General features: G+C 35.2%; 2 protein-coding genes across 2 annotated transcripts; both read right to left on the bottom strand.

Annotated features, from left to right (window-relative positions):
• Nucleotides 1–4,354: 4,354 nt before the first annotated feature.
• Nucleotides 4,355–9,175, bottom strand: LOC105765098 (uncharacterized). The gene is made up of 6 exons (XM_012584034.1): nt 9,041–9,175; nt 8,775–8,956; nt 8,516–8,687; nt 8,167–8,434; nt 4,686–4,796; nt 4,355–4,584 (listed from the first exon to the last, which is right to left on the bottom strand). Exons 1-6 carry the CDS (start codon nt 9,173–9,175, stop codon nt 4,355–4,357), a joined length of 1,098 nt encoding a protein of 365 aa, XP_012439488.1.
• Nucleotides 9,176–15,331: 6,156 nt separating this feature from the next.
• On the bottom strand, nt 15,332–16,119 carry LOC105766900 (protein SMALL AUXIN UP-REGULATED RNA 12). The gene has a single exon (XM_012586447.2). The coding sequence runs from the start codon at nt 15,988–15,990 to the stop codon at nt 15,676–15,678; it is 315 nt and encodes a 104-aa protein (XP_012441901.1). The 5' UTR covers nt 15,991–16,119; the 3' UTR covers nt 15,332–15,675.
• Between the last annotated feature and the right edge of the window lie 3,927 nt (nt 16,120–20,046).

Genomic DNA, 20,046 nt, shown 5'->3' with positions numbered 1-20,046 from the left:
GTAGGAGTGTAATTCTTCCATTGCTCAACCATCGAAGACCCACCGTCGTCGACCATTTTCTGGCCACCAGAATGTTTTCGTCACAGTTGCAGACACCCTGTACTGGTTTGATTTCTATCGGTTTGATTCGGGCCAATGACGGCCCGACCGATTTGGTCCAGCCACCAGTTGGAACATCGGTCCAGTTTCACGTAACAAACCTGATTCGACTAGTTTTTGGGTCTTGGTCTCGATTTTGGGCTCCCAGGCCCAATTTACAATCTCAAGTCCAATTTTTAAGTTCAATTATCCATTTGGGCAAATGTCCGACTTAAAAATTAATTTCCAAAAATATAATATTAATTTTAATTAATTAGATTAATTTAATTTTACTTAATCAAAATTATTTTTTTCCAAAAATCCCTTAGATTTTCCAAATTAATTTTTCAAGAAGATTCTTTAATTAAATTCTCTAGTTGAACACTTCTTACGACCACCCAATTTAATTCTACATCGAATAAATCGACTCAATTAAATTATTTTTAAAGTCATAGAATTTTCTTCTAATTCAAAAGTAGTCCGATCGAGGTTTTGTTGAGCTAGCGGAGGGACCAATCGAATATATACAATTAAGCTCTAGTAATTGCAATTATGTCCAGAAGCATCATTCGGATAATTCACAATTACTTAATCATGGAGTCAGACCACAAGAAGTACCATGATTGAAAACTCCTTATTGTATACTCTTTACGCAAGCAATCATCCAACTGCTTTGTCCAATGACCACATCACGTGTGTGTTACCCTCATGGTATCATTGATTCCTTTGAGTTAAATCCATTCACTCAATACAATCCTATTTTATCTCATTGTCACTATTATGTCTTCTTAATGATTAATATGATCATTGTCAACAACTGACTATGATTAAAATGCTCGTTCGAGAACAATCAACCCTTTGCCACGTTCTATATTAATCAATCCACACAATGCCAATGAGAGGATATCGTTATGAATTCCATTGTTGCAAGTAAAGACATGCTATACTTAAGTCATGTACCCAACATACTGATTGTCGGCTCGATCATCTTTAAAGCATAAACCTTCACTCATATCAAAGCACATGAGTTACATACGCATGGTCAGTGACTAACTCAGGATTTAGGTAAATTACACCATGAATGTCACAAGTGAATTAATTCACAAATGAATTCAAAATTAATTCATCTTGGGTCCAGTCCAATGTATCATTCTGCCAATGATACATCTATGCCTCTACCCGTGGAGTCAACTGCTCCTATAGTAAAGACTAGTCATCTCCTCAATTAGAATTGTTGATGACATAATAATCCTTCTCAATATTTGAAGCGAATGCTCAGTTTTATTCTTTTACGAGATTACGGACTTGTTTAGATTATCTACTGAAGTAAGTTTTCTTTTTCGCAATGTAAACGTTTTTACAATGCCATTTATCATCATTTTGAACTTTGATTATCAATGAGCTAATATTTTCTTGTCACAATTTCTCTATGCATGCAAAATATGAAAGACAAAAATGCAAAAGACATAACAGTGAAATGTGAAATTTATTTATTCATCATTCAAATACATAGAAAATAATTACATGTTTACTACAATATGAACACATTTCCCAATACACACAGGCACCATTATCGTAATCATATCATTTCAAGCCTTTTATCAGAATACATATGTCAGAAAAATCCTTTAAACATGTAGCATTCATATCAGTACCTTGTACTTGTAAGACCCCAAACCCGGCCTAGACGTTACAGTTGAATCCAGAGATATTACAAAGAAGGGTTTTGAAAATAGGGTCGTTTGAATAAATCATCCTAGTTTCATCGCCCATATTTGTTTATAACTACTACTGAAAACGTTACTTAATTCGTTCAGTTGCCAAAGAATATTTTATAGCGGAAGTCTTAGAAATCGTTACATTTGAAAATCTCGTTCGTATTTTTAAAAAACCTTTATTTTTAGTAAAACCATATTTTTAGCCAATCATCGCAATTAAAAATTTAAATAAAAATCTAAATCCAAAATAAATCCAAACAGTCCGGAGAGTCCCTTAATTACAAAACTCCCAGAAATAAGCCTTAATTAAATCAAAATTATTAATTAAAAATAGTTTAAAAACATATGGTCACCGTGAGACTCCGCTATATTGATCTGCCTAAGTCTGTCGATTACCTGTACAAAACAGAAAAACAGAAGTGAGTTTTCGTAAACTTAGTGTGTAACCCAACATAAATAGACATGCCAAACATACAAAAATCACATATACAATCAAATTCAGATTCAGACTTAAGTCCTTTATAGATACAGATAGTAGAGTGAGATATATAGAACAGATGTGCATAATCCTACCCCCATCCTCTACACACCAACTCCGACCATCCCATCACACCATGTGGGGTTAAAAACACCCACCCATCCGTACACACCATATAGTGCCGATACGACACACAATAGATAATATGCAGTTAAGCTGCCAGAATATCGGTGAAAGGTCATCGTACATATCACTTCCTCCACATATACAAAACCCACCCAGTCACAGGTGTAGAATAACAGATACAGTAAAATCATGCATAACACACTCATATACAGATCACAGATATATACTTAATAGAACATATGTACTTATCGGCATCCTACACAAGCAAACTATCAAAAAATTAGATAACATAATTTAGAGTTTGGTTAGCCCTTACCGACCTTACGGTAGGCCCACAGTTGATCAGAACGAACCGTGCGACCCTAGAAAAAATTTAGAATTTTGGGCCCACATGCCCGTTTGGGCCCACATGTCCAGATTGGCTTTGCTTGTGTGGCCCACACGGCCTGACCTTAACCCGTATGCCCGTGTGGCATGCTTGTGTGGGCCCACCTGCGCTTCTTGGGCTAACCCGTATTGCCCACATGGCAACACCCACACCACCACACGGTCGTGTCTTGCGCATGGCCATGCCTTCGTCGAACACATGGCTGTGTCTCACACACGACCAACCACATGGCTAGGTATAGACCCATGTGGCGTCAACAAAATGCTTTTTCAACTTACGTCAAAACCCAATTTTTACGTTTTGAGAACACACCTGGTTCGATTTTGATGCGAAAACACTCCCGAGACCACCAGAACCTACAATCGACATAAACCTTCCCAAAACCAATATTAATCCTCAAATAAATCGAACCAACGAAAATTAACTACGAAGAAATTCAAGTGTTCAACGCTTACCTGATTCCCGAACGACTCCGCCTACGATTTCGCAAGAGAAGAACTCAGCATCTTTCGATTCTCTACTGTCAAAAACACCAATTCAAAACCAGTGGAAAAAACAACCATGTTCTAAATGGCTTTAAAGGAAAAGCTCCTTACTCGAGCAAAACATACTACCCTTAGTTACCAAACGTATGAACACAATGAATCGAAACACCCCAATTTGGCAAAACAATTTTTCTAAAAGGGGGAAAACGATAAGAAAATTCTGTTGAACAGAAAAAAATACAGAGAAAAAGAAAAAAAGGACATCAGATTTCCAAAAAGGGAGAGATTTTTAAGGAAAACCAATTTGACCCAAATTCCACTACATCCACATCCATAACCACCCACTAACTCAGAATCCCACTACCACTGAACCATTAACCACTAACCACCACCGAAGCAAAAATATCAACTACGCTCACATAAGGACTCAAGCACGAGACTTCCAACACACTAACATCTTACCACTCGAACTAACAGGCTTATTCTGATATGGATTAACAAACAATTTTATATAAGTCCACTTAACAAAGGTAAAGATTGGATTAGAAAAATAACCAAAATTTGCCAAAAGTGGGAGTTGAACCCAAGACCTTATACACACACCCATATCATTTAACCACTGAAGCAGACAGATATTTGTGTCAAGTATTTATAGAAACAGAAATAAATTAAGTGGGGCGTTACAACTTTACCCTTAAAAGAAATTTTGACCTCAAAATTTACCTAATCCGAACAGATGAGGATACTGCTGACGCATCGAGTCCTCAGGTTCCCACATGGCTTCCTCAATACCATGATTCCGCCATAGAACCTTAACCAACAGGATAGGCTTGCTCTTTAGAACCTTAATATCATGATCGAAAATCTAAATCGGCTCCTCCTCAAAAGTCAAATTTGGTCTAACCTCGATCTCTTCAATAGAGACGATATGAGATGGATTAGATCGGTACCATCTTAATATCGAGACGTGAAACATATCATGGATACGGTCTAACTCTGGAGGTAGCTTTGACTGATAAGTGATCGGTCTGACATGTTTCAAATTTCGATACGGCTCAATGAACCTAGAACTCAACTTGCCCTAACGACCGCATCTCAAAACTTTCTTCCACAGAGAAACCTTAAGAAATACGAAGTCACCCACAAAGTACTCGATATCTCCCCTTTTCAGATCCACATAGGACTGTTGTCTATCAGAAGTTGCCTTCAAACGATCTTGAATCAGTCTAACCTTAATCTCAGCCTCGGAAACCAACTCAGGAACCAAAATCTGATGCTCACCCAACTCAGCCCAACATAGCGGAGTACGAACTTACAACCATATAAAGCCTCGTAAGGTGTCATCTAGATGCTAGACTGGAAACTGTTATTATAGGTGAACCTAGCTAATGGCAGAAAATCCTCCCAACTACCTCGAAAATCAATCGCACAGCTTCGAAGCATATCCTCCAGCATCTGAATTACCCTCTCAGATTGACCATCGGTCTGAGGGTGGAACGCAGTACTAAAGTCTAATCTTGAACCTAGAGCCTCATGCAGTTTTTTTCAGAACCAAGAAGTAAAGCGAGGATCTCTATAAGAAATTTTTGAAATAGAAATCCCATGCAGTCTTATAATCTCAGAGATTTAGAGCTTTTTTAACTTTTGCAGAGAGTAGTTGTAACAGCCCAGTTTAGACCTTAGTTGGACAGTGGTTTCGGGACCACAAATTTGAGTCAGAAAATATTTTAATATTATTTTTGGTGCCTAGAGCATGTTAATTTATGTGTGTGAAAATTTTACCGTTTGTGTGCTCAATTTAAAAAAAAAGGACTTAATCGCGTAAAATGAAAAAGTATCATGCTATTTGTTAAAGTGTTAAATTTCTTTAATTAATTAAAGGTGAAGTCCTTAAGTGGATATTTGACCATGGAACAATGTAGTGGACGGTTATGGGCTTTTGTTATATGGTTTTCTAATTAATTCATAAATGTTAATTTTGTAATTTAGTTAAATATGTTAATATAATAACACATAAAATAAAGCCATGCATTAGTTCATCTTTCTTTCACCGAATTAAGAAAAGAAAAAGAAGGCTTTAAAGCTTTTGTACATTCGACAATTGAAGGTGTTGATTGAGGTATGTTTTTATTTCGATTTTTGATAATTTTTACGTTTTTGATATCGTTGCTTCGTATTCTAGCTAGCCCGTGTCCTAATTTTTGAATTGGTTGACGAATTTGTGAGTTGCCATTGATGATAGCTTGATATTTTTGTTGTTTGATGATGAAAAATAAATATGTGTTGATAGATTATTAAATTTTGTTAAGTAATTTTTTATAAAAATCTAAATTAGGGATTTATTTGTGAAATTTGTAAATTTAGGGGTTGAAATGTGAAATAAATGAAATAAATGGGTTGCTATGAACCTTAGCAAAATTTGGCTATAGTTGGGTTTAGTGAAATTTGGTGTATTTTGTGTTATTTTTGAAATAGAGACTAAATTGAGAAAATATGAAATGTTAGGGGCTAAAGTGAAAAATGCCCAAATTTTGCATTTTTGAATGAATTTGAATTAATTTAGATCAAGAGAGAAAGAAATTGGATTTGGATCGGGGGAAGTCGAAAGTTGTCGAATAGCCGTTCTAGTCGGTTTGTCTTCGTCCGAGGTAAGTTAATAAGTAAATAAATGTCGTTAAATTGAATGTATATGTATTATAAATGCTGAATTGAATTTTAATGAATATATGTGTGAATGCCAAATTATTTTATGCATGGGAAAATTCTTTACGAGTTGATACGATTGAATTATGACATCCGAAAGCCCCGTACAAACCATAGGATTCTGATATGTGATTTTGTGTAAGACCACGTCTGGGACGTTAGCATCGATTTGAGATTTACGTGTAAGACCGTGTCTGGGACATTGGCATCGTATATGATTACGTGTAAGACCCTGTCTGGGACAGTGGCATTGTTATTTGATTACATGTAAGACCACGTATGGGATGTTGGCATTGTACGAGCTTTTTGAGCTATCCGCGTATCCTTTTGATTCCGAATGGTTCTACGGGCAAAGACATGGCAAGACTGAATGTGAGTTCATTTTAAATGATTAAGGTAAGTGTTAAGTTTATACGAACTTTGAAAGAAAAGGTAAGTGTTGATGATTAAGGTGATTATGTGAGCTTTATGAGAAATGGGATTATATATATGTACGGAGTTTGTTAGGTTTGGTTGTTTCGAAATGATTTATAAATGTTCTTGCATTAATTTATTTGCTTATGGCTTACTAAGCTTTCCAAGCTTACTTTGTATGTTTATTCGTTGTTTTATAGATTTTGAAAGCTAACTTGAGCTCAGGATCGTTGAGGAACATCATCACACTATCAATATCTATTTTGGTACCTTGAAAGAAAACTTATATTTATGTCATATGGATGTATAGTCTAGCTTGATATGCTTGGTTTTGAAGTGTGTTTATACAACCATGCGAAAATGGCTTGATTATGTTGCTAATAGTTGTGAATATTTAGTCATGGTATAAGCTCCTTTTTGAAAGTATGCTTCATATATATGTAAGTGATGTATTTGTTTATGATTCGGTTATGTGATGTTAATGTGGTGATGGTTGTGATTTTGATCATTATAAGTTTATATGAACTAAGTTATATATATGATTACTTGTAAATTTGATTTTTAGGTAGGAATTATAATGGTCATTTGATTATTTATAAGTGATATATTGTTTTGATATAAGATTATGAGATAGTGTGTTAAGCTTAAGTTTGAGAGATGGAAATGGTATGAATTATTGAGATGTTGTGCCAATGACCGAATAGGTGATGTTTGAATGGTTGGCATTTGAGGTTTAAACTTGATAATTTATATGCGAGATAAGTATGCTTGGATTGTCAATGGTGTTTAATCGATAAATATTACTGTAATGAGACGAGTTTATAAATTTAAAAATTATCTTACTAGTCGAATTGATGATAAAATGAATGGTAAAGTGTGCACATGTTTATGCTTGAATGGTTAGTTGTTTAGGTTCGGTTTCTTAATGGTTCATATTGATATGGTGACTATGCATGTATATATATATATAGATGGTATTAAAAGCATAATTTACCATGTGGTAAGTTAATAATTTATTTGGTTTAATATGTGTGTATAAAATTATGAATAAAATGTTTAATTTTATTAGGTATTTGAATTCTATTAGAGAGTTGAGCATATGATTCATGTTATATATTTATAAGGCTTATATTGAATGGCTTTTGTTTTAAGGTGAAGTGTGCATAATAGAATAGCATCAAAAGTATATTCGGTTATGCTATAATATTACTATGCGCATGGAATTGTAGTGTAATAAGCTGTCATATAATTTGATAAGTCGAATGCCATGAGTGAGAAGTATGTATAATTCAAATAGTGGAATTAATAAGCATGTGTAACAAGATTTGTGGCAGGCTAGTTGATTCGAACAAGTGATTGAAATTTCTGGAGCATAATTTGTGTATGTGAAAGAGTTAAATAATTATGTTTTGATTTTGTTAGTTATATGTTTAATATGACTGAATGTGATTTATATGATTAATTTGTTGGTTACTATTTGAATTTGAAATTTTGTTGTAAATGAGTTATTATAACTTTGTACATGATTTAAAATGAAAAACTGTTATAAGTGTGTTTTGGTCGGTAATGCCTCTTGACCCTAATCCGATGACGGATACGGGCTAGGGGTGTTACAGTAGTCCGTTCGAACTGGAATAAAATGAGTGGACTTGGTCAATCAATCCATGATGACCCAAATAGAATCCTTCTTAGTGGGTGTCAAGGGAAACCCACTAACGAAGTCCATCATTACTCGTTCCCATTTCCATAAGGAAATCTTATAAGGTTGGAGCAAACCTGAAGGCAACTGGTGCTCAGCCTTAATCTGCTGGCACATTAGACAATAAACAACAAAATCCGTCACCTCACGCTTCAAACTCGGCCACCAGTACAACTCACCAAGATCGCGATGCATTTTATTACCACTGGGATGCATAGCATAAGGGCTATTATGCGCCTCCCTTAAAATCGACTGTCTCAGATCAAACTTATTCAGCACACAAATTCGACCTCGAAAACACAGAACCCCATCTTTATTCAGCCCAAAATCAGATGTACTGCCACTCTAAACTTGACGAAATCGCAGAACCAAAGACTCATCCCCTAACTGCTTTTCTCAAATCTGCCCTATCCAAGTCGGCTTAACTTGCAACTCAGCCAACAAACTTCCATCAATGAACAGACTAAGACGAGCGAACATCGCTCTCAAATCAGTTATCGCTCCACAACTGAGAGCATCGGCCACCACATTAGCCTTACCAGGATGATACTCTATCTTACAGTCATAATCTTTAAGCAGCTCAATCCATCGACGTTGTCTAAGATTCAAATCCTTCTAAGTAAGGAGGTGCTTGAGGCTCTTGTGATCAGTGTAGATGATACACCTCTCACCATAAAGATAATACCTCCAGATCTTTAACGCAAAAACCACAACAGCTAACTTGAGATCATGTATCGGATAATTCCCCTCATGTGACTTAAGCTGAAGGGACGAATAAGCCACAACCTTACAATCTTGCATCAGTACACATCCCAAATTGACGTGCAATGCATCACTATACACTACAAACTCCTTACCAAATTTAGGCTATAAAAAAATAGGAGCCTAAGTCAGAACAGACTTGAGCTTCTCGAAGCTCGATTGTTGCCCATCAGTCTAGACAAAAGGAACTCCCTTGGGCAGAAGCTTAGTCAAAGGAGCTGCAATCAGAGAGAATCCCTTGACAAACCATCGATAATAACCCGCAATACCTAGAAAACTGTGGATCTCAGATACATTCTTAGGTTGTTTCCAATCAAGCACCATCTCAATCTTTCTAGGATCAACTCAGATTCCCTCAGTAGAAACCACGTGCCCTTGAAAAGTTACCTCTCGCAACCAGAACTCACACTTGCTCAACTTAGTGTAGAGTTATTTCTCTCGAAGTATCTGAAGCACTACTCTAAAATGCTCATCATGCTCATCCTTAGTGTTAGAGTAAACCAAAATATCGTCGATGAAGACTACGATGAACTGATCAGATACAACTAAAAAACTCAGCTCATCAGATCCATGAATGCAGTCAGAGCATTCATTAGACCAAAGGGTGTAACTAGAAACTCGTAGTGCCCATAACGAGTCCTAAATGCAGTCTTATAAACATCAACTTCCTTAACTCTAAGTTGATGATACCTACATCGGTGATCTATTTTCAAGAACACTGAAGCCTTTTGGAACTGATCAAACAAATCATCGATCCTCGAAAGTGAATACTTGTTCTCCACATTTAGTTTATTCAAGTGCCGGTAGTAAATAAACATCCTTATGGTACCATCATTCTTCATTACAAACAGAACGGTGCTCCCCACGGAGACACATTAGGGCAGATGAAACCACGATCCAGAAGCTTCTGAAGTTGAGCCTTAAGCTCTGTAAGCTCCTTCGGTGCCATACGGTATGGAGCGATGGACACTGGAGCTGTACTCGATAGAAGCTCAATACCGAACTCAACTTCCCGATTCAGAGGTAAACTAGGTAACTCCTTAGGAAAGACATTTAGAAATTCACTCACTGTTTTAATATCCCTGACAGAAGAGTCCTCAGTAACTGAAACACTAATGTAGGCCAAGTACGCATCACACCCTTTCCGAACCAATTTTTTTACCACTAGAGCGGAGATCACATTAGACAACTAATCTCGACGCTTACCGATCACAACCACTTCCTTATCATACACTGTCCTTAGAACAACCATCTTAGTCGCATATTCTAGACTAACTCGGTGCTCAACCAACTAATCCATACCCAGAATTAAGTCAAACTTCCCAAACAACAGCTCCATCAAATTAGCCAGAAACATAGTCCCTTGTACTTCCAACGGTACATTCCTATAAAGTTTATTAACCCGAACAAACAACCCTAACGGACTTGGTACAATAATCTCACTAGAAGTACACTCCATAGAGATGTCTCTGTGATCATATAAACCAGTACAGGCTGTCTCGCCTCTGTCTGACTAGCATCTCTGTCCTGTGCTCTTTACTCTCGACTCATACCATTACCACCCGTAGCCGGTCCATGACCCCTAGGTGGCTGCTGAACTGCCTTTTGAGGCTGTATAAAACTCGATCCTAAAGTTTACATCTGATCAACACGCTGTGGACACTCTCTAATACGATGCTCCAAAGACCCACACCACAAACAAGCCCCTATCCTCCTCCAACACTTGCCCGGATGGCGCCTACCACAATCACCACATGGGTGAATCCCAGTAGGAGCAATAGGAACCCCCATTCTAAAAGGCTCATCAGGTTCGACTCGTTTCTTAGGCCTCTGAACAGAACTAGAGGGCTTCTTGCCTCTCTTACGATCCCTATTCTGGCGCTCCACGCGCTTAACCTCCTCGGTGATCTTCCCCTTATCCACCAGAACAACAAACTCACGCTCTCTTTACGGAGCAATTAGTACCCTCGGATTATTACTCAAGCCGTCCTCAAAATAGACGTATTTCTCATACTCAGATGCCACCATGCCTTGAGCGTAACGGCTCAACCTCAGAAACTCGGCCTAATATTCGGCCACAAATCTATCATCTTGCTTGAAATTCATGAACTCACCCCTACGAGCATCAACATAGCTCGCACCCACATATTTTCCCTGGAAAGCAGTCTTAAAAATAGTCTTAGTTCAGACGATTCGGCTGAGTACCCTCCTCAACTGACAACCACCACTGATATGCCTTGTCGTGAAGCAAAGAGACTACACCCTTTAGTTTTTGCTCAAGAGTGCAATCGATGTCGTTCATAATCCTTCCGGTGGCCTCCAACTAATACTCAGCCACAGTAGGGGCGACTTTAGTGACATCCCTAAACAGCTCAGCTCCATTGGACCGGAGTCGTTCAGTTATTGACCCACAGCCTCCAGATCCAGAATGGGGTCTAACGACCCTCTCCAACACCATCAACATGGCTTGGGGCAGTGTATCGTCCCCAACCGAGTGACTTTGAGACCTAGTCTCAGTATCAGGCGAAACCGGTGTCTCACTCGTGTCTAAATTTGGCATGTTGTCCAAAGAGGAAGACTCAGCTCAGCCCCCTACAGCCTCTACCGCGCCCACGAATACCATGATCGCGAGTTGTACGAGTGCTCATCGTATATTTTAAATTAATCTACATTATAAAATTTTATGCATCAGTTCTAGTATTTATTAGTAGATATTTTATGCGTAAATTATCAGGAATTCAGAAGTATTCCAGAGGTTTCAGTTTCTAACTAACTCAGCACAGTTTCAAAAAGTACTAACTACAGTATTTTTAGAAAGTTCTTTCTAAGTTCAGAAATACTTACAAGATCGGTGCCGGAGACTCGGTGTACTACATACATACTTAAAAATGATCCAAGTTATTTGAAAACCAGTTCTTTTGGAGACCAATTTTGGAACCCAATGTTCACAGCCCAAGTTTTGCAACCCTGCTCTAATACCGCTAAATGTAACACCCTAAACCCGATCGTAACGTCTAGGCCAAGTTTAGGGTGTTACAGTACTTTCTTGTATAGTTAACAGTTTCACGTTTAACAATTTAGTCCATAAATAGCCAAATGTGCCAATTTCTACAAATTCACTCAAATATAAACATACAATTGAAATAAATAAAATTCAAAAATTAATTTAGTAAGTTCCATATGAACTTACCTTGTAAAACAACAACAATGAGTCTTTAAGAACTAATCGAAAATTTTTACTTTTCCCCAATTATCTTCAATTTGGTTCAATTCCCAATTTATACAATTATTCAATTAAATTTATCAATAAAAAACATTTTAATCGTCCCGTATTATGCATGAACCAGTTGAATTTCATTTTTGAATACCTTTGAAGTTTTACAAAAATAATAGTATCTTTCAATTTTGAACTTCGACTTTGAAACTGACCTTAATCACATCATTCTATGACTCTCTATTATCTATTATTACCAAAATTTCACATCAATTTCACAATTTTTACACTTTAGTCCTTATGTTCAAAAACTAACAATTAAACATTACAATCTAGTCCTTTTTCACATCTAAGCTTAAAATCTAACAGTTTAACACAAATTTGTTCAAGAAATCAATAATGGAAACTTTCAAATACTTTAACCATTTTGCAAATTGGTACATGGGCTACTAAATCAAGCTCCTACAACCTCAAAAACATAAAAATTATAAGAACATGACTAAAATCAAAGCTAAAAGTTTTGAAAGCTCAAATCATATTCTTTATTTTTGCATTCGGTGGAGAAGAAGAAGATGAGGAAATGGCTTTCTTTTTCTTGTAATTTTGTCTTTTATATTTAGTTTAATTTTTAATTAATCTTAATAAACTTTAATTAATTAACCATAAGCATGATTACTCTAAGTTAGTGGATATTGTTGTCCACCACCACTATTTGACCATTTAAAAGTGGTCTAATCGCTCAACTGGTCATTTAAAAAATATATAACAATAAACTTTTACAATTTAGTCACTTACCTTAATTAACTATCAATTCGAAAAATTGACCAAAATTTAATATGTTTCTATATTAACCTTGCAAATATTAATATTTAATATTTACATACTCAACTATGGAAATAGGGTTTCAAAGCTGATGCTTCTGACACTATTAAAAATCGGGTTGCTACATTCATAGCCTCAAGGCACGCACGTTGGGGTGTAGCCACTATCTGCCACGATTTAGAAGGTGTACTAGGACTAAAATAGATAAGCGAATTATTCACCTTCTCCCTAGAAATTTGTTCATTACCTCTAAAATGTCCTTCAATTTTTCAACTTTAGCACTAATAGTCCTCAGAAAATAAGGATATCATTTACAAAAAAAAAAGTGACTTAACCATGAGAATGTTTTGACTTACCCTAACATACAGAATAGAGCCATCCAATTGTGCATGAGTCAACAAAGCTGAGAGGCCCTCTATACAAATTAGAAACATATAAGGAGATAAGGGATCACCTCGATGTAATCCCTTCTTTGGCAAAACACATCAATCAACTTTTCATTAATCCATGCTAAATATGAGAAAATAGAAATGCAGTTCATAATGATAGCAATCAAGTGACTGTCAAAAGCCTTGCAAACTATAATATAATGCAATAATTCTCATTCTGCATGATTATATGCCTTAGACATATCAAGATTTAGTGTAAAACCCTTATTAGAATCACTTTTAGAACTACAAAGACAATGCATAGTTCATGAGCAACCACAACTCTTATTGTGGCTGATACAATGTGCAAGAACATGTTTCAAATAATCAACAAGGACCATTGACACAAATTTGTAAAAAAAATTGTATACAACCTAATAGGCCTAAAACTCATCATAGTTTTTTGGGTTATCAATCCTAAGGATAAGAATGATAACAATTTTATTGACATTGTGCATAAGGAGGTTACCCTTAAGTAACTCTAGATAGAACTCAAAACCTCAACACCAAAATATCCCAAAAATAAGACAAAATAAATTGGGCATACCATCAATGTTTAAGGCATTATAGGATTAATATGAAAAAAAAGACTTCAAACACCTCCTCTATCGTCAACTCCGAGCACAATGTGTCTTTCATCTGCTAAATATTGCATGTATTGATAGCTTGAGTAATAAGATCTGAAGTATCAGTATTATAGGTTTCAAACAAGTTGGTAAAGTAGTCGACCTTAAGGTAGTTATATTGAATAGGTGTGGATGTCAAGTTGGATAAATTTTGTGGCTAAGAGAAAAAGGTAAATGATGATTAAAACAAAAAATAATGACCAAACTTGAGGGAGTCCAAATACTTTAAGGGACGAAGTTTGGGAAAATTGTGAAGATAAGATAGTGGTAAAGCATGTTGCATTTCCATGAAGAGAACTCAGGTTCAAACCTTAGAGATAACTATATTGGGAGGGGTAGTCATAAACCCTAAAAGGGTTAATTTTCATGGATTGTGAAACGAACATAACCATACCTTAATTATACTATTTTTTAAATGAGTATCTCAATTTATAATCTATGAATAAATTGATTCATTTTTAAAATAGTGAAATATTATAATTAAACTAAGGTTAAAAAATGAAAGTATTTAAAATAAAATAATGACACACATGTAACTTTATAAATGTCATAACTGAATTATAAATTTTAAAGGTGAATATGAAATTTTACTATTTTATAACTTTTGAGGAGATTGAAGTGAATTAAAATTAATTATTTTGAAAGCTATTGTGTGTGTTACGCCAAATACTCTGAAGCAAGTATGATGCATTAATCTTATAGAGTAATTTTATACACCTTCTCATATATGATTTTTGAGAAGAGAGTGAAAAGTCTTGGATTTAAAAGATTGAAGAGGTTAGTATTTAGAACGAGAGCGATGTATCAAATGCAATAATTAATGTTTGCTGAGGATTAGATCAGATCAAATCATTAATGGAGTAAAGAGCATACCCCAATAGTCAACTAATACGTGAGCATGAAATATGGATGCAATCATGATGCCTTTGCTTTTTCGAGGAAATTTTTTGCATGAAACATTTATTTCAAATTATATTATATGATAATAAAGATAATTTTAATCAGTAGTTGAAATAAACAAATATTTAAAAAAATTGATTTTGTATCATTATTTGAATGAGAATAGTTGCTTCTAGTTTTTTCATTTAAGATAGCAAGTCAAATTTAGCAAATTTGATTTTAAACCCATATTCTTCCTTCACTAATTAGGCATGAAAAGAAAGAAAGAAAAAAACATAATGACCCAGTTATAAATATCTTATAAACAACAGTTGAAACCTGTGATTCCACATTCTCAGACAGGTTGCTGATTCTAATGTTTTTCTTTTTCCTTACATTACATGCCCTCCGCTTTGGTTTTGAGTTTGACTCAGGATTATGTTTTTCCCTACCTAGAGCTAAGCTATAATAATAATAATAATAATAAAAGAAAAGATTTACTTGATTTGCATTGGAAGATAAAATAAGGTTGTTTCCTTAACTTTCAACTTCTCTCACAAAATCTGTGAGGAAACACAAGTTTATACAAATGATTGGACCCAGAAAATGTTATAATTCTTAGCTCTAGTTAGAGTCACTAATAACTAATTAATAAAACATGGGTCCGAAATAGTAAAAAGAAAAGAAAAAACCCCAAAAGGGATCAAGAATCACAATGAAGAAATGATGTTAGAAAACCGAGAAATTAGCTCTGCAATATATATGGTTGCTATGCTTCTCTTGGTCATCTTTCTCCAAAAATGCAAAGGCAGAACCCCTTCATTTCGCAACTCAATATATTCTTTTTCCCCATTTTCATCTAAGCATAGATGCAAGAGAGCGAAAAACAACTTCTTCACAAGGGATGGTAAGGCCCATATCATGGTTAAACCCAAACTCTTCCTCCGCTCGTCGAAGCAAACATTGGAACTCAGGGTGGGTCAAGAATGAGATAGGGACGATGTATCTGCTTCTGTTTTCACCAACGTAAACGGCAAAGTGACCTTTTGGTACGTCAAGTGGGAGCCCATCTTCGTCATATCCATGTTTCCTGCCTAAGCTTGAACATCTCTTCAGGATTTGCTTCAGAACTGCGGTTTGAGGCAGTTTGGATGGTTTTCTAATTGCCATTGCTGTTGTTGTGTGGAAGTGGTTGTAGAATAGAAGGTGTATAGTGGGATGGGAGGATTGGGAGGGGGAGATGGAGGGTTAATTATTTATGGATAGTTGAGGCTGAGCCTCAAGGGTCATGTGGGACTGTTGGGGCAAACCCTAAAGGGACAAGCCACGGGTGTTATTAGGGTATGTATGTATGTATGTATGTATGCATGTATGTGTTATATGTGTAAACGACATGGTGGGAGCCAAACCACCCCATTTGAATTTTTATTCTTTGTTGGTCCTCCTAATGACAACATGGTCCCTCTTTCCCTATCTTCTGATTTAGCTACTTCTAATGTTGATATCGTAGAATTAAATAGCCACTGCAACTTGATGTTTTTGTTTTTCTTTTTTGTTAAATTTTGTACAAGGTGTTGGTAGTACAATGCGGGTAATTCCATATTAGTTTGAGAAAAAATTAAGAGTAAAAGCCCAATACATGTGCTATTGCTGCTTTGCTTGTGTTGCTTTATTTTTAATAAAATTTCTGTTCTGTTTTTTAGAAATAATTTTTTTTCTGGTTGAGAAAAATCCTCTATTACTTTTTATTTTTTGGAGGGTGATGTTTACTATATAAGAACATCGATCAAGATTCCACGGCATATTAATTATTTTATTTATTTACACTCAATTTATTTATCCTTTCAATACTAACTATTTGTTTTCTAATATATTTCCTAACACAATGTAGAATGCATTTTTAATGCATTTAGTCCTTTTACTATAGTTCTTTATAATTTACAAGGAGTTTGCCTTGGTTCATCTCTGTGTGTGTCTCTACCTGAAATCAGGGACCGATAGTAAGTGTACTGGAGGGAACTGTACAACAGTTTTGTTGGTTTTGGATATTTGTGATTGTTTTGGCTTGTGATTCTGTGGTCTGAGTCTGAAAGGCACAAGAAACACAACAATTTTTCACTGCATGCAGTATCCAAAGGCTTTTTGCAGAAACCCATGTGGTTTTTTACTGTTACATTTGCAGGTTTTGATCATAGAATTGCTTTTTTTTTCTCCTTACATGGTCAGCATTTCAATTCAGTTAGCCATTTTTAATCAGAAAAATGGAAATTAAGCCAAACATGCCAGGGCATAAAAGCCCCTTGAGTGTTGGGTGCAGTTTGGAAAAGAATGTCCCAAAGGGCCGATGGGTTTTCTTTTGAATGTGGTCCTCTCTGAAATCTCCACCACTTAAAATAAGGAAATATTTTTTTTATATAGTTTTAGAGACAATAATTGCTATTCTTCAAATGCCTCCATGTTCTAGGCTCACAAAGTGTTCCAAAATGGCAATAGATGTGGTGTCTGATTTGGTTTTTTCTTTTTGTTTTCCTCAGGCTAAGACCCCCTAAACGTTTTCATGACAAATCAGATCCTTAAATCCCCAACAAGGCACTAGAACAAACGTAAGTACATTGGTTTGAAGGTCTTAATGGATACTAATATGCAACATATAGTTGCATTTTTCAACTTAACCCAAATCTTCCTTATAATCCTAAAATGTTGACCAACTGAAAAGAAAGGCAAAATCAAGTTGTTTTTATGTTGACAGGTTGAGGGATCAATGCAAGATTTACTGCAAAAAAAAAAAAAAAAACAGCAAAATGATTACCCCATGAGTCACAGTCCATGAAAGACACTTGCATGTTCTGTGAATGAGATTGGTTCGGAGAGAAATGGTTTGAGAATAAACAGGAGACGAGAAAGGCCCACTGATGATCACCGAAATACGGTGTGGTTTGTTGAGCCAAGAAAAGTCTAAGAGGCAAATTATTTTCACTTTTATGGTTGAAAAGGACTTTGGCTTTTGTTTAGCACATGAAGGCCATGTTACTCTTGCCTCCTTCGAAGCTCTCTTGTAAAAGACAACATGGTAAGGTCCTGTGATATAATTCCCCAACTACTTCAAACTGTACAACACATACTTTTACCCTACCATCACTCAAAACTGTAAACTGCTCTCTTTGGAATCTTTTATCAGAGTCCCCTCAAAACTGATAGATATTGTCGTAGTCCAGTACTTAAAAGATAACTTCATTGTATGCCAATATTTTCTATACCATTACACCTATATTCTGATATATATATATATATATATAGACTAGATCTGGCAATCCTGTTATTTTTTTGTGTTATAATTATGTTTAAGGTATTATATATTTTTATATCATACTTAATATAATATAGATTTTAATAAGATTGTATATTGGTTCGTGCTTATGTTACATTTTCTTGTCATCTCTACGTAGTCTTTGGTAAGATGACATAAGCTAAGGCTTTAAAGTTGAGATAATCAATCAGAAAGGTGTTAACTGTTGAGGGAGAATTGAGGTAGGAGGTTTACGTAACGGTTCACACGGTAGTGCTCTCCGTAAAAGAGATTTAATTGATTTTGGTTTGGTTGAGAGGTAGAAGGAGCTGATCGAGAGGAAGAGGATTCCTTCTCCAAACTGAGCAAGGTGTTTATAGGGATGGTTTCCTTCTATTAAGGTCTTAACATATGTACGGTGTAAATCCCATCATGATCGGTTACTTTGAAAGCACATGTGAATCATGCAAACAAGGAACAAAGGAGTTACAAGTATCCTACATATGTATTCATGAATTCCTAATTTTGACGAAGTGGAGGTCGAGGTAGTCGCATGGCCAGATTGTAATAGCAAACTCCGGCCAGGCGAGGTAGTTAACTCCATTAACAGCTTAAAGTATAGGGGAATAGAAATTAGAAAATGAATACTAATCTAATAGATTTAGGTGTGAGCAAAACTCGATTCAACTTGAAAAAATAAAAAAAAATTCGAATTTCGAGTTAAACGAATCGAGTTATTCGAATCAACTCGAATTTTATTTTCAAATTTCGAGTTCGAATCGAGTTAAGTTTTCGAATTCGAATAACTCGAATAATTAGAATATCAAACTATAATATTTTACATTTTTACCCCAAACTCCCAAATTTTTTTACTTTTCCCTCAAAACTTTTACTTCTTCCCACTTTCCCCCAATACTTTTACTCCCCTCCCCTCCCAACCCCCCAATCTACTCAAAATCCATTTCCCACCAAAATTTTACTCTTCCATTTACTTTTTCTCAAAATTTTACTCCTAAAAACCCTAAAAACCTTTTATTTTACCCCAAAATTTTTTCTCCCTCCCACTTTTCCCCTAAAACTTTTATTCCCTTCCCATCCCACCTCTCATCTACCCCAAACCCTCCCTCCTCCATTTTTTTTAAATATTTTTCCTCCAAAATTTTACTCCCCCTTATTTACTTTCCCTCAAACTTTTATTCCCCAAAACTTTTTATTTTCCCCCTAAACTTTTACTTCTCACCCTTTACTCACAAATAAAAAATCAAAATTATCCAAAAAAGCACTAAACATAAATAGTAATAATTTTATTTATATCTACTATTTATATTATTAAATTAAATTTCACATTTTATATTATTTATATTATTGAATTGTTTAGTCATATTGAATATTTATATTAAAATTGAATTATTAATTATGCCATAAAATATTCGTGTTAAAATTTTATATTGGTATCAATTTCACATTTTATTTTTAAAATAACTTTTATTAAAAATCATATTTTTACATTTAATATATTTTTAATTCCAAAATACATAGTGACAAGAATCTGAAGATAATTGAAACAACTAAGCAAGCAAAGAAGCTAACCAGTATATAAAAATTTAATAAATAAATTATGAGGTGATGAAAGTTAATAAAAAAATTGATTAAGGTGGACAAATTTTATTACGATGGGTGACAGTGGTTACAAGGACCCAAAATTATTTTTTAAAATTTAACTTGAACAAATATGTTCGATTCGATTCGATTTGAATTCCATCTCATTCGACTCGATTCGAGAAAATTTCAAATAAAGTTAGGATGATAAAATGAGATTCGAAAACTCAATTAACTCGAAAATTTTCGATTCGATTCGATTCGATTTGATCGAATGCTCACCTCTAAATAGATTAGCACTTTTGAGTATGAGAAACCTAAATAAAGAAGGTCTGTGAGCA

This window comes from Gossypium raimondii, chromosome 13 (assembly GCF_025698545.1).
Source record: "Gossypium raimondii isolate GPD5lz chromosome 13, ASM2569854v1, whole genome shotgun sequence".
Taxonomy (NCBI): domain Eukaryota; kingdom Viridiplantae; phylum Streptophyta; class Magnoliopsida; order Malvales; family Malvaceae; genus Gossypium; species Gossypium raimondii.
The sequence above is the reverse complement of the archived record's forward strand: the minus strand, read 5'-3'. Positions and strand labels throughout refer to the sequence as shown.